Consider the following 13,007-nt stretch of genomic DNA (forward strand, 5'->3'; position numbering starts at 1 on the left):
TATAAATCAATTTTCCCAAATTATCCGAAGGCAGATTGGTCAGGAGAAAACAATGGGATGAATTTACAGTTCTAATTAATGTCAGAAGACTTTACATTATTAAATTAAGCTGAAACGCAGTTACCAGCTCTTAGAGGCAGGCAGTTACAGCAGTGATCGGATCACTAGTTGAGCATGCCAGCCCGTCCAGACAGACAATGCTAACATGCTTATGCTCAGCAGGTTTAATTTAAAGCATTTTACAGGTATTGGCTATACTGAGGTATTGGCTATACTGAGGTATTGGCTATACTGAGGTATTGGCTATACTGAGGTATTGGCTATACTGAGGTATTGGCTATACTGAGGTATTGGCTATACTGAGGTATTGGCTATACTGAGGTATTGGCTATACTGAGGTATTGGCTATACTGAGGTATTGGCTATACTGAGGTATTGGCTATACTGAGGTATTGGCTATACTGAAATTAAATGTCTTTATAAAGTTTTCTGACAACACTATTATCATTCCCAGTTAAAATGAAATTCAATTCACTTTAACTCTATTTTACTTTTGTGTTTTCACCCTTTTAGTGTCTGGCATTGGCTATTTCTGCAAGAGCTAGGTTCTCATGCAAATCACCAATTAAAAAGAAATTACAAAAATACAATTTCTAAACTTAGATTTGAAAATATTTAAACTTCAGAGTGCTTCTAAAGGAAAAGTCAGATGATTGGTCCATATAAAAGCAGTGATTTTAAAAAATAAATTCCAGCTCTAATAAAACACATCAACGCTGTCACCATCACGTGGGAAAACTGCTCTGCCCAGGTGACAGGTAATTCCTCCAAAGCGCAAAACCCAGGGTGGAGACATGTTTTCAGTCTGTCAGCAGGATTACACAAAAACCAACAACTGGAGTTTCATGAAACCTGGTGGGGAAGTGGAGCATATCCACAGACACAACAAACGAAACTTGGGCGTCAATTTCCTTGATGGGTTGGATAGAAGAATTAATTTCCACTTGCAAGATGCAGACGGGAATTTTTTTAAAGAGCAAAACCAATTTGCGTGATACCCGAGCCGAAATCTTTCCCTCCTTTTTCCCCCCTAAAGAGATCGCTATCACTCTTTAAAAAATAAATAAATAAATGAATAAAATTTTTTAAAAAATTAAAAAAAATCAGACAAGAGCCTTTGGGATTTGCAGAAGATTCTCTCCGAGTGCTCTTTTGGTTACATTTGTGCATAAGCTGATAAATACAGTTTTTAAAGCCTTAAACCAGACTTCCCTCAGTGGAACTTTCACGCTTTGAAAAACCTGATAACAATAACCATTATGAAAGATATTATCACCACCAAAAAAAAACAAAAGACAAAAAAAACAAAAAAAAACAAACACACCCTCTTCCCAGCTTATTTGTAGAAACCAATCATGCAATGGCAGATGCATGAACTTGCAAAGAAAACCAACCCAAGTTAAGCATTTTCACTTCTAACCAAGCTGCCACAGGTCGGCTTCAGCCCTGAGATAATCAGTGTTGACCATCAGCTGACGAAGAGAAATTCTATTTCAAACTTAGCCATGCAGGGACAGCTGCATACTGTGCATGCCTGAGATCACGTGAACAAAGACAAACATAAACTGCTCAGACCTGATGGACCAATTACACAAAGTATCCTCTCTGTACACATAATGAAGACTTCTCCTCCCAACATTATACAGCACATAGTGCTGGACAAACACACACTGGGCACATGTCCTTTTAACGTGGTTTTGGCGATGAGGTTTGACGCAATGAGAGCTAAAAATAAACCGATGAACAACAACATTCGGTGAACAACAACAGAGCTGCTCTTTTTAAGTGCAGCACAAACAATAACTGCAGAACAAACTGAAGAGCGCTACTTGTATTGCGCTCTTACCCACTTGCTCAGGTTTAAGCACATCACAGGTCTGGCTGGGATGTGCTCCCCACCCCATATTTCTCCTAGTCTGTAAAGTGAAAATGGGCTAATGCTTAATATCTGCTTGCACTCACAAGACATGAGGGAATGTTTTTTGCAGGGCCAGAGTGAACAACGCTGCACCACAGCTGCCACGCCACCCCATTTGTAGCGTTCCTTCTAGGTAATGGGAGCAGTGACGGTCAGACTAATGGCAACAGATTGTGAAATTGTTTTGTCTGCGTTGAAGCAAATTAGTCTTCCTGTGAAATGAAAAGACTGTAAACATTTAATTCAAACGTTTAAGTAACGTCCACATGTTCTACTGGGATCACTGAAAGGAAAAAAAAAAAAAAAAAAAAAAAATGTGTTCAAAACTGATTACTGGCTTTCTCTACCACAGTGTGTCTTTTGTCCCATCTTCCCCTCCTCACCCCACCAACTGGTCAAAGCAGATGACTGACCCTCCCTGCCTCCCTGAGCCTGGCTCAGCTGGAGGTTTCGTCCTGCTAAAAGGGAGTTTTTCCTTCCCACTGTTGCCAAGTCCTTGCTTACTGGGGGTCGTGTGATTGTTGGGGTTTACCGTAGGGTCTTTAAGGCGCTTTATACTGAAAGGTAAAGTGATTGCTGTTATGAGTCGGTGCTGCTGCTGCTTTACCCATAAATTGAATTAAATTGAATTGAATGTGAACTCACCTCTAATGACGTAGGGGCCGACTGGTATTTATCTGTAATGACAGCAGAAAGGAGAGTTATTCACTCATACAATGAGGATGTCACTTATTGTGCAAGTAGCTGCCTGTAACAATCACCAAGTCAAACACACCCTCTTAATCATTAATGGGAACGCACTGTACAAATCATCCAAAGGCGCCTCGAAGCGAGGAAAACTTCACACGGTGTTACAAACCAAAATGGAGGTTAGAAGACGCGAGCAAAATTACTCAACGGCACTGAAGATGATTGTAAAAAGAGCAAGTTAATAAATTATTATGTTTTCCTCTCAAGTCACGGCACACTGCTCGCACATCGCCTGAGGCAGACAGAGATGTCAAAACCAGCCACTGGGGGCTGCTTGTAGTAGTATTTTCATTCAAACATCGAAACGTTGCTCTCATTCTCTCGCTCTTGTTTCCATGGATACATTGCTTAAAATGGAAAGAAAAATAAAAGAAATCAATACCTAAAGTTTATGACCTTTCAATAAATACCTGCATAAAAGGTGAAATGTTACCAATTATTGTTTTTTGTAATAAATTTTTTAAAAAATGACTACACATTATCTTTCATGTTTTGGGGGAAAAAAAGAAAATAAAAAAGACTAAGCAAATCAGGGTCTCCACATCTCTTCAGGCAATTATTTTTCCACCCAGCACTGCTGCAAGATGTCCACAAAGCATCCTAAAAATCAATAGAAATAAGCAGTTCCTTTGTATCCAGAAGAAAAATATAACAATAATGCCAACAGCATAAAAATTACTTTAAGTTTAGAAAAAGACTGCAGTTTGTGTTCAAAAACGTCTGTTCACAATATCCATCTTACATGATGGAAAAATAATGCTCGAAATATCCAGTGTATTAAAATATATCTCCAAAACATCCTGACCCAACATCTAAATTTTTCCTTTTCAATACAATTTCATATATTTCATATTCCCATAGCTTTGCGATGTGGAAAATAACAGCCAATGTGGGAGAGTTCGGGATTAGGATGTGGTTTGGGTTACAGTTATGGGGTCAGGGTTCGGTGTGTGTCGGGATGGTGTTTCTACATCGCAAAACTATGACATCACGATAATGTGACATGATGATCTGGGAACAACACCAACACAGGGATGTTGATACAGGGGTTATTTTCAGCCTGTGCAACAACTCTGTTGAGGGTACTACTGCTCCAAATGACTTCAAATCATTACAAAGTTTTTTCACCCATAAACAACATGAAAGAAAGAAAACGAGGAACTTTTAAAATTCCAGGTGCTGGGAGGACTAGGAATTTTTAACTATTGGTTAAAGTTAAAATTATGAACTTCAGCCCTAATTAAGTTACCTGAGGCAGCGAGTTGAGCTACCTATAACCACCGGTAAGAATGAGGCAACAGTTTAAAGTACAGAATGAAAGAGCAACAGTCCAGACTGTAAAATTAGGTCATCGCATATAAATGAGAAACTTTGGCCAGAGATGCAATCATTCTGCGTACTAACACTGGTGCCATTTAGGCTTCAACTCATAAACTATTCAAATAAAATTAGACTTCCTGCTCAAGGACACATCCATGAAAAACATTTGTTTCATAGTGTGCAACAACTCTGTTGCAGGCCACTAAATAACAGCCAACAATTACTCATGAATACTCATTCGGGAAACACTGGATCCTCTGTTTGTCCCAGCAGAGGAGCGGTGGCTCAGCCAGGACCCTTGCAGGCCAAGTAAATCTCAGCGGACATATTTAGAGGAGAGTAGTGTCAGCCTGACTATTCTGTCCATTCAAATAGCCTCTGTGCTGCTGAAAGGCATTCGCGGCTTTCACAGAGAGACACGATAATTAAGTCTTTAACCATCACTACCCGCAAGTCAAATAAATTTAGAAGGAAAAGAAGCTCCTGCTGGTATGGATCACTGAAATCAGGGTAAACGTCTCGTCTGATGCAGCATTCAGGAGAGGAGGCAAAGGTATTCTTTCCCATGCTCCATGTGAACCGATCTGACTGCAGCATGTTCATCACGCCTCGATTCACCGCAAAATAAGCCAAGACTTGGTGCTGCTTATTAGTCCGATTCTGTTTGCTGTGCGTCACGAAAATAAACACTTCTTCGCTTGCTGAGATTTCTTGATAACCACCCACAGCAGCAGTCAAAATCTTAATATAGGCCAATATCACTAGAGGGGTTGAGGAGCTTATTGTTGGTGGTCTGGGAGCTGGCCAAATCATGCCACCTTGTCACTGACTCATGCAGGCCATATGCAGGTTGCATAAGCCCTGATTTTATGCCGGTGTGGTACACTAGCCACTCAGCTGCTGGATGCTTAATAGGTCTCACATCTCTCTCATCACCAGGCCTAATAGGAATCAGGACAGGGCCAAGCTGTCCCAAAAATACTCCAGCCACCAGCGAGGAGGAGCAGCAGAGGACTCTCCCCATAATCTCGAACTGATGTGCACTCTGAAAATCAGTGCATCTAATCAACACATTTGTTCTATTTTTGGTGGTGCAAAGATGCTAAGCAGCACCAAGTGAATCTGTTTATTCTGAGAGCCGGAGTCACAGGAAGACAATATTACTGGTTAGTCTAGACAAGGCAGAGCTGGACAGAGGGGTCAACTCAAGACAGGGGGACGGAAAAAATAAGAAAGGTTCAAATAGGTTCCCCACATAATGTGGCTGCGCAGAAAGACACACCCAATCTCATCTCTGAAATATTAATGGAATGCAGTTAAAGGCATTACACACCTTTCTCCACACCTGAGCTGTTGTACAAGACTAAGCCTTTCTCCTGTGTATAGAGATACACTACAGTTTCATCTGTAGTTTCAGTACACAGAGACCTGCTGGCTTCTAATACGTTTTTCTGGTGTGGGTCTTATAGAAGTCGAGCGTTTTCATCTTAGACATCTACTCTCACTTTAGATCCAGCTTATCTTAAAGACATCATTGTACCGTATCAACCAAACAGATCGTGTCACTCCCAGACTGCTGGTTTACTTATTATTCCTAGGATATTTAAAAGTACAATTTTGACAATCCTCCCTTAGTTACACTGCAATAGGCCTAGATTGCTGGGGGCTTCCCATGATGCACTGAGTGTTTCTTTTTTACCATGTTTATACACCTCTCTGCATTACTTATTATTAACCTCTGACTCTCTTACAGTGTCTTCCTCCCTTTACCCCAAACCGGTCGTGGCAGATATCTGCCATCCCGCCTGGTTCTCGCAAAGGTTTCTTCCTGTTAAACGTTTGGGTGTTTCCCCCCCCCCCCACTTTTGCCAAGCACTTGCTCATAGTGGGGGGTCATCTGACTGGTGGGGTTTTCTCTGTATTATTTTAAGGTCTTCACCCTACAATGTGAAGCATCTTGAGGCGATTACTGCTGTGATTTGGTGCCATATAAAAAAATCTGAATTGAATTAAACATAACTTGCTTTCCTATCTGTACAGCCAAGCACAGAACAAAAGTCTATTTACTACCCAAAAATATCTGTATAGAAAATGAGCCTGTATTAAAGAGTTCAAGGATCCTCTAAATCGCATGACGGAAACAAAAACAGAGTGGATATAGAGGATGTATACAGTCAACGTGCGTACACAAACTTCCATCCAGCTAGATTTAAATTGCGTGGAACCTCTCAGCCTACACCTGGCACCTTGCTGTTGAATGGATTCTGCCTCCTGGCCCCAAATTTGTCCCCAATTCACCCCAAAATGTCACAACAAAGAGCAGCTATGACTCATCTGTCTCCGGCCTCGTGCTTGTAGGGAGTGTTTTGTTTCACCGCAGTCTGGCACCCAAAAAGGTGCTCTGCAATTTGAACAGGTCACGTGATTTGTGTTTGCTGACTAACTGACCGCTGTACTCCAGGGGAGAGTGGCTGTGAGGCAGCCCTGTTCACAAACCAGTCTAAACAGAGCTTTAATATGAATCATGTTTGTGATGTAAATATCAGCCGCTGTTATGAGAACAAACCCGCAACGTAAATAATTCATCACACAAGCTTTCGTGGTCTCCCCCCCCAGCAGCTATGCGGTGATCTATGATGTATTATTAATAGGCGCCTGTAAACAAAATCGCCACATGGCTAAAAGCAGGCAGCTACAACAACATGGCCTCTTCGTAGGGATGCTCCATTCGTTTGGCCTGTCAGGGATGTGGAGGAAAATGCTTTTTGTTGTCGTTGTTGACGGCTGCCTGTTCAAAGCCAGTCTCCCTCGTTTAACCTGTGCAGTTACTCATAGCACACAAAGCTAAAGCGGACACCTGCCCGGTCTTGGTTGGTTGGTTTAGTTACCTGCGTTGTCTTCAAAGTGCAGTTTGACAGTCCCGTCTCTCCCGAGCCTCACATTCCCGGGTCCCTCAATCCTTCTCGGGTGCTCGGCTGATGAGACAACAGCAGACTTGGAGCTTCTCCTCCGGTGTTTCTGCGATAAAGTCCGACAACACTGGTAACACACTGCCCATGCCTGCTCTTCGTTTATCGGCTGGCTGTACAAAGCCAGGATTTCTTCTAAAGAGAGCTCCTCGGCTCCGTCGCTGCAGTCCATGTTCACGTCTCCGATGCTCAAATCGGCGGCGAAATTCCGGAGAACGGTGGGCGAAGTCACCATCCCATCCTCAGTCCCCGGTCGTTTGGCCATCCTCAAATCATTTTTGTCCGCATAACGTAAAGGGGAAAACGAACAGGAACGTCCCAGAGCTGCCCAGCTACATGATAAGATGTAGCCTCGTCCGTCAGCCAGGTGTTATCTGTACCGTGGCCGTGGAGCACCAACGGTTCACACCGAGCCACAGCCAACCGAGAACGTGATCCGCGCGGTCCTAAAGCCTGAACGTTTAATTACCAATCAACATCAGCAACATGCCAAAACTCCTGTCTTTTATAACTCACAGAACTTCCGGTGTGTAATCAAGGGTCATATTTTTTTGATCAAAAATATAAATCAATAAATTATCATTTTAAATTATATAAAATAAAACTATCAAATATATTTTATTAAAAAAATACTAAGCATACAGTATGAGTCGACACACCTGATTTGGGCTTTTGTTTTAAAAAGGTGTGTCACAAAGGTCAACAAATCATGTGGTGGACTGTACCGTACTTACTCCTATAACTATTTTTCAAGGAAATGGGAATTGGGCGCAGATATTTCTTGAAACATTTGCAAACATACTTGGAAGTACAGGATTTCAGTCAAAAACAGAGTTTGTGCAATTCTAACCAGCTTCAAAGTCAATATTCAGTATGGCTGCCTTTAGTCTTCAACACAGCTTGAACTTGACTGATGGTGTGCTATTGTGTGTTTTTCTATCCATGTGTTTGGGGTCATTGTCATGCAGAAAAATGAAGCCACTGTCAATTAGATTCTTTCTAGCTGGTACTGCAAAGTAGATCAAAATCTCAGTGTTTTACCCCTGTCCTGACCTCCTCCATATATACTGACAATCTTAACCAAAATTTCAAATTTGGATTCATCACTCCACAAGACCTTTTGTCACTGATTTTGAGTTCAGTTCTTATGTAGTTTGGCATGCCTCAGCCTTCCGTTCCTGTTTCCCTTCCTTATGAAGAACTTATTTCTTTACCATTACCAATGATGGACCAGCTGACACAGGACCTGACAAGTGGCCTTAGTGGCCTAACAGACTGCTTAACAGGCACAAAAAGGCCACCAAAAAAAAGAAGAAAAAAAAGAAACAACAGCAAAAAAAACCCACATTCCTCTGAAAATGGTCAAGTACAAGGACTGGATTAAAAATAATCGAATAAGCACCCAATGTCAAAAGAAAACATTTGAAAGACCTTCAGATCACCTAGAGAAGAACTATTGCTCATGACCACTTTAAAAATAAAATTAAAATGAAGTCTGTTTTCTTGGAAGCAAAGTACAAAGAAACTCATGACAGAAAACTGTTTTATAAAATGATTTGCTCACTCATCAGAGATTGTCAGAGTTGGCTACATAATGCTTGGGCAAAACTAATGAATTACTCTCTTAAAGGTAAAGAGACCATTACACATAATTACAATTAAGCCAATTTTACATTGGGAAATGTAGTCAGTAACGCTTTTGAAACGTTATCTTATAATTGAAACAGTTTATAGCTCAGTGCAAAACGGATGCTTTTCCAGTCTAATCACAATAGGAAACAGAAAAGGTTGATTTCTTTTAATTCGTGTAATGAGAAATAAATGCTCAGATCACTTGTTTTCCCCCTGGATTTCATACATTACAAAGCCAGCAAATATTTTAATGCAAAGAAGAAAAAAGTAATTTTGAAACATACACGTTGAGGTTTGTTTTGCCATCACAAATATGGCACGGTCTGTACACATTTCATCACATCATCTAAGTAAAGTCATTAAAAACTCTTGACAAGCGATCATTATCACATGCACACCATTTTAATTCAGATTCTTAAATTTATTTATATGACCAACAGATTGTCCTTCATACAATCATGTAAAGCCGACAGCCTCCGGTAAGTCAGAGCTTTTCTTAATGTGGTTGTTACCACTTTCAAACCTCTTTGTGTTTAGATATTAAGACCTCAGCTGGTCAACTACGCCATCTGCTGGTCATATGATCTAATTTGCCAGATGCCCCATCCTGAAAATCCTCCTGAGTATGCTTGTATTTACATATGTTGGATAGGCTTTTTTTAATTGATTTTTTAATGGCTTGCTATTGATCAAGTTTGGGCAGAGACTTTGATTAAATTAACATAGCACCGATCTATACATGCAGACCGGTATTAAGCCAAAAAAATTTACATGTTACAATACTAAATATAAAGTGTGCATTTTACAACGTAACAGAGAGTAAAGTAGAAGTATTGAACACAACAGTATAAAGCAAACTTTAAAAATCAAACTCTGAAAGAGAACACAACAGCACTTTGAATCAAGATTAATTGTAGGCACATGCGGATGTGTTTGTATGTCTTGCGAAAGGCTGGAAAAGGCAGTCTTTAGCCTTCAAGCTTCACGCCTCCAAGTCTCAGCTTCTAAACAGCACTTCTGGTTCTTTTAAATTAAAATTACTTACAGAATTGACTGAGGTTAAACAGCATCGGTATTAGTTCCCATACTACTGATAATCATTCACAACAAAAGGAGTATACTTGCACAAAGAACTGAAGCAAATTCTTAGGAAGGCCTCACACAGAACACACTGCTTGTAATTATCATGTGCATATGGGACAATCTGCTCTTTTTTCTTTTCTTCTTTTTTGTTTTGTTTTTTTTCTTCACACTGGCTGAAAACAGTGACACATTCCCTGACTGGCACCATAAGCATGGGAGAGAAGCATGGTGTAAAGTGTGAACATTGCTCGCTACCCACTCTCTTCTTTGCACATGCATTTGCAATGGCACAACGAAGATGCAGCATCCACAGGTCTTTGGATGGAGACGTTTGCAGGTGCTTGTGTCGTAAATCACTGCAAACAACAGCCAGGATCTTGCAAAAAAATAGAAAATAAAAATAAATAAATAAAATCAGCCACGCACGTCTTCAAATCTCCATCTTGTTCTCTGGAGAGGCACTCGCACCTACAGCCGTCTTCCTCCTCGTGGAGGTTCATCTTTCGTCAGAGGCGTTTTCAGGTTCTGGATCGTCACTGCTGTTGGCGCTTACCGGCTGCCCATCCTTAGACAAAGCGCTGGCCTCCTTTGATGACCTCCTTTTGGAGTCACGAGTAGATTGCTGTGAAAAGATTTGGAATCCCACTTCATTTAAATGTCACCGCACTAGACAAACAGCGAGTGGGCAAAGATGGCCAATTGAGAGGTGAGTCACTGAGGTTCTTCCATGTGTGGAAGGTTAAATTATTAATACATATTTTTAACTGTCATTTAGAAAAACTGAAATATAATTGGTAAGATAAAATAATTTTTCAGATCTTTTTTTAAAGCTTATTTCAGTTTTGAGAACAACAAAAATATTTTCAATTTAAACCTCACAAAAAAGAGAGTTTCTGTTATTACTTTTCCTTTTTAAAAAGATAAACTCACCAATCACTTTATTAGGTACACTTTGCTAGTGCCCCGTTCAGAACTGTCGTAATTCTTCAAGGCACAGATTCAACAAGGTGCTGAAAACATTCCTCGGAGGATTTTGGTCGATACTGACACGACAGCATCACGCAGCTGCTGCAGATTTGTCTGTTTCACATCCATGATGTGAATATCTAGTTCCACCACATCCCAAAGGTGCTCTATTGGATTAAAATCTGCCGACTCTGGAGGTCATTTGAATACACTGAACTCATTGTCTTCTTCAAGAAACCAGTTTGAGATCATCTGAGCTTTGTGACGTGATATGTTATAAGAAGCCATCAGAAGATGGGTAAACTGTGGTCATAAAAAGATGGGCATGGTCAGCAACAATACTTGGGTGGGCTATGACATTTAAACAATGGTCTGTTGGTACTGTGGGTTCACAGTGTGCCAAGAAAATATCCCCCACACCATGGTGCCTAAACTTTTGATACAAGGCAAGATGGATCCATACCTTCATGTTGACAACAATGACGTCACAATCGATGTCGCCTATATCACCTTGCTTCTCCATTCTGGTGCTCAGTTTGAACTTTAGCAGGCTGTCTACATGTCTGAATTCATTAAGTTACTGCCATGTGATTGGCTGATTTGTTGCATTAATGAGCAGCTGAACAGGTGTGCTTAATAAAGTGGCCAGTGAGTGTACAAATGATAATGGAGGGATGTTAATTTTATACCTGACGAAGGTCAGATGAACTGACATTTTGTAATATAATGAATGAGCAGTAAGTGAGACAGTATGTGTGAACTATATTTAAGTGTCTTTACAAAATTTCCCACAGCAAAAACAGAACAATTAGCTCAAAGAGTTTCTGGTATGTACGATAAACTAATGCAAAAAATCTCACTTGAATAAGTTAAATCAGAAATATTAGGAATATCTTACATTTTTGTATTACTGTTTAATTATTTTCTTATAGCTGTCTTGTAAATCATCTATGAACATTATTGTTATGTAAAATTGCAAACAAAGCTTTTATGACATTTTAAATGCTGTGAGGCCCTTGCATAAATGGCATGTGGATGGCTCGAGCTGATTAAGCTTCTCTAGCTGCACTCTATGTAAACATGTTAAAAGCTAATGATGAATATAGTTACACTTTAATGACGATGACGGTGATTTTGCAGGTTTGGTGTGTGGCATTACTGGTGGTGCTCAAATCCTGCTCATGACCATGTGTGCAAAGATGTTTTAGGACTCACACATGCCAGTACCTGCTACCAGTGACACCTACATCACTAAAAGAGCGTCTGGGTCTCCTCTGGTGGTTGGAGCTGCTGGTGGTGAGGGCCTGCTTCCCACACTGGGTGCCCGTGTTCACCATCCTCTTCTCCCTTATGTTGGCTTCCAGAGGTTTACCTACAGGACAGTGGTTAGTGTTTGAAATGTGGCACTCTTTCAAACGTGAAAACAAGATAGTAGAGATGGCTGCGATGGCTGTGTCAGCTCGGTCAAGTTGTGGTGTGAGTGGTTTGTTTAGCTTGTGGCTGCACCCTGTCAGCATATATGGCACCTAAAGAGAATGCATTTGGATTTGCATCTTAATGGAAGATCTTTCTCTTCATTATTTTAGAGATGACGAGGCTCTTACTGTTTGCTACTGGAAGAGGGGTCTCTACATCCGTGTTAGTAAGCCATGTCGATTCTGTTTCTCTTGTCCAGCTTTCATGGTACCTCGGCTCGATGATCGCGTCCGCCCGACTCCCTCCACAACCCATCGAGATAATCATCCACGGCAGGTGTAGCTGAGGCTGACGCGGGCTTAAACACGGCTCGCTTTGTCTCACAGCATCCGCAGCATCTCCTCCCTGGCTCTCTACTAAAGCTCCATCCGTGTTTCCATCATCAGTCGGCGGCTCTGAAGCTGCTGCTCTCCTCAAACAGCAGAGCCAGCTGACCAGCACGAGCTACCTGCGTCACCCGGAGAGGGCGGAGCTTAAAGTGGCTGCTGATTGGCCACAAGGGAAATCAACAGCTGCTATTGTCAGCATCATCACTACGGCCAGCATCCTCATCATCAACATGGAAACGTGTGTGCCAAACGAAACTGCTCTTTCTGTGTTTAATGAAATTTATCGAGTTAAATCTTCACAATCAACAACAAAACGTGGATGCCAGTTTTCATATTTAATAAGGCGCCAATAAATAACTTTTTATAGGGGATCTGCATTTGATAATAATGAAGCTTTAAATGGCTTAAAATACTTTATGATCAGAGTAAACATGCCCACAAATGCGTGTGTGGATGGATAGCTGTGTTTGGTAACAGAAAATGAATAATATGCTCCTTCTTATT

The 13,007-nt window shown here is 40.9% G+C and overlaps 2 protein-coding genes across 12 annotated transcripts in view; both read right to left on the reverse strand.

Annotated features, from left to right (window-relative positions):
- spire1a (spire-type actin nucleation factor 1a) overlaps positions 1-7,477 on the reverse strand; it is a 33,049-nt gene extending 25,572 nt beyond the window's left edge. For all 9 annotated transcript variants that reach the window (XM_082520580.1, XM_082520582.1, XM_082520579.1 and 6 more), the window contains exons 1-2: positions 6,937-7,477; positions 2,624-2,655 (exon numbers count right to left, since the gene is read on the reverse strand). In XM_082520580.1, coding sequence (XP_082376706.1) covers positions 2,624-2,655; positions 6,937-7,282 — 378 coding nt within the window. In that variant the 5' untranslated portion in view covers positions 7,283-7,477. The remainder of the gene's footprint in view (positions 1-2,623; positions 2,656-6,936) is intronic.
- A 1,417-nt stretch (positions 7,478-8,894) lies between these two features.
- Positions 8,895-12,631, reverse strand: LOC309699579 (uncharacterized protein). Of its 3 annotated transcripts, none has more exons than XM_082522660.1 (3): positions 12,303-12,631; positions 11,946-12,070; positions 8,895-10,354 (listed from the first exon to the last, which is right to left on the reverse strand). In XM_082522660.1, exons 1-3 carry the CDS (start codon positions 12,439-12,441, stop codon positions 10,229-10,231), a joined length of 390 nt encoding a protein of 129 aa, XP_082378786.1. In that variant the 5' UTR covers positions 12,442-12,631; the 3' UTR covers positions 8,895-10,228. The 3 variants fall into 3 exon arrangements, with proteins under 3 accessions (XP_082378786.1, XP_082378788.1, XP_082378787.1); XM_082522662.1 differs by having other exon boundaries at positions 11,926-12,070; XM_082522661.1 differs by having other exon boundaries at positions 11,914-12,070.
- Positions 12,632-13,007: the final 376 nt, after the last annotated feature.

This window comes from Aulonocara stuartgranti (genome assembly GCF_965226115.1).
Source record: "Aulonocara stuartgranti genome assembly, chromosome: 22".
Lineage (NCBI taxonomy): Eukaryota > Metazoa > Chordata > Actinopteri > Cichliformes > Cichlidae > Aulonocara > Aulonocara stuartgranti.

Coding starts and splice junctions, on each gene's coding strand:
- LOC309699579 (XM_082522660.1), bottom strand. CDS start 12,441: ATGATTATCTCGATGGGTTGTGGAGGGAGTCGGGCGGACGCGATCATC. Junction 12,071..12,302: donor CCCTCTTCCAGTAGCAAACA/GTAAGAGCCTCG, acceptor ACTGTCCTGTAG/GTAAACCTCTGGAAGCCAAC. Junction 10,355..11,945: donor CCAGACGCTCTTTTAGTGAT/GTAGGTGTCACT, acceptor ATCTTTTCACAG/CAATCTACTCGTGACTCCAA.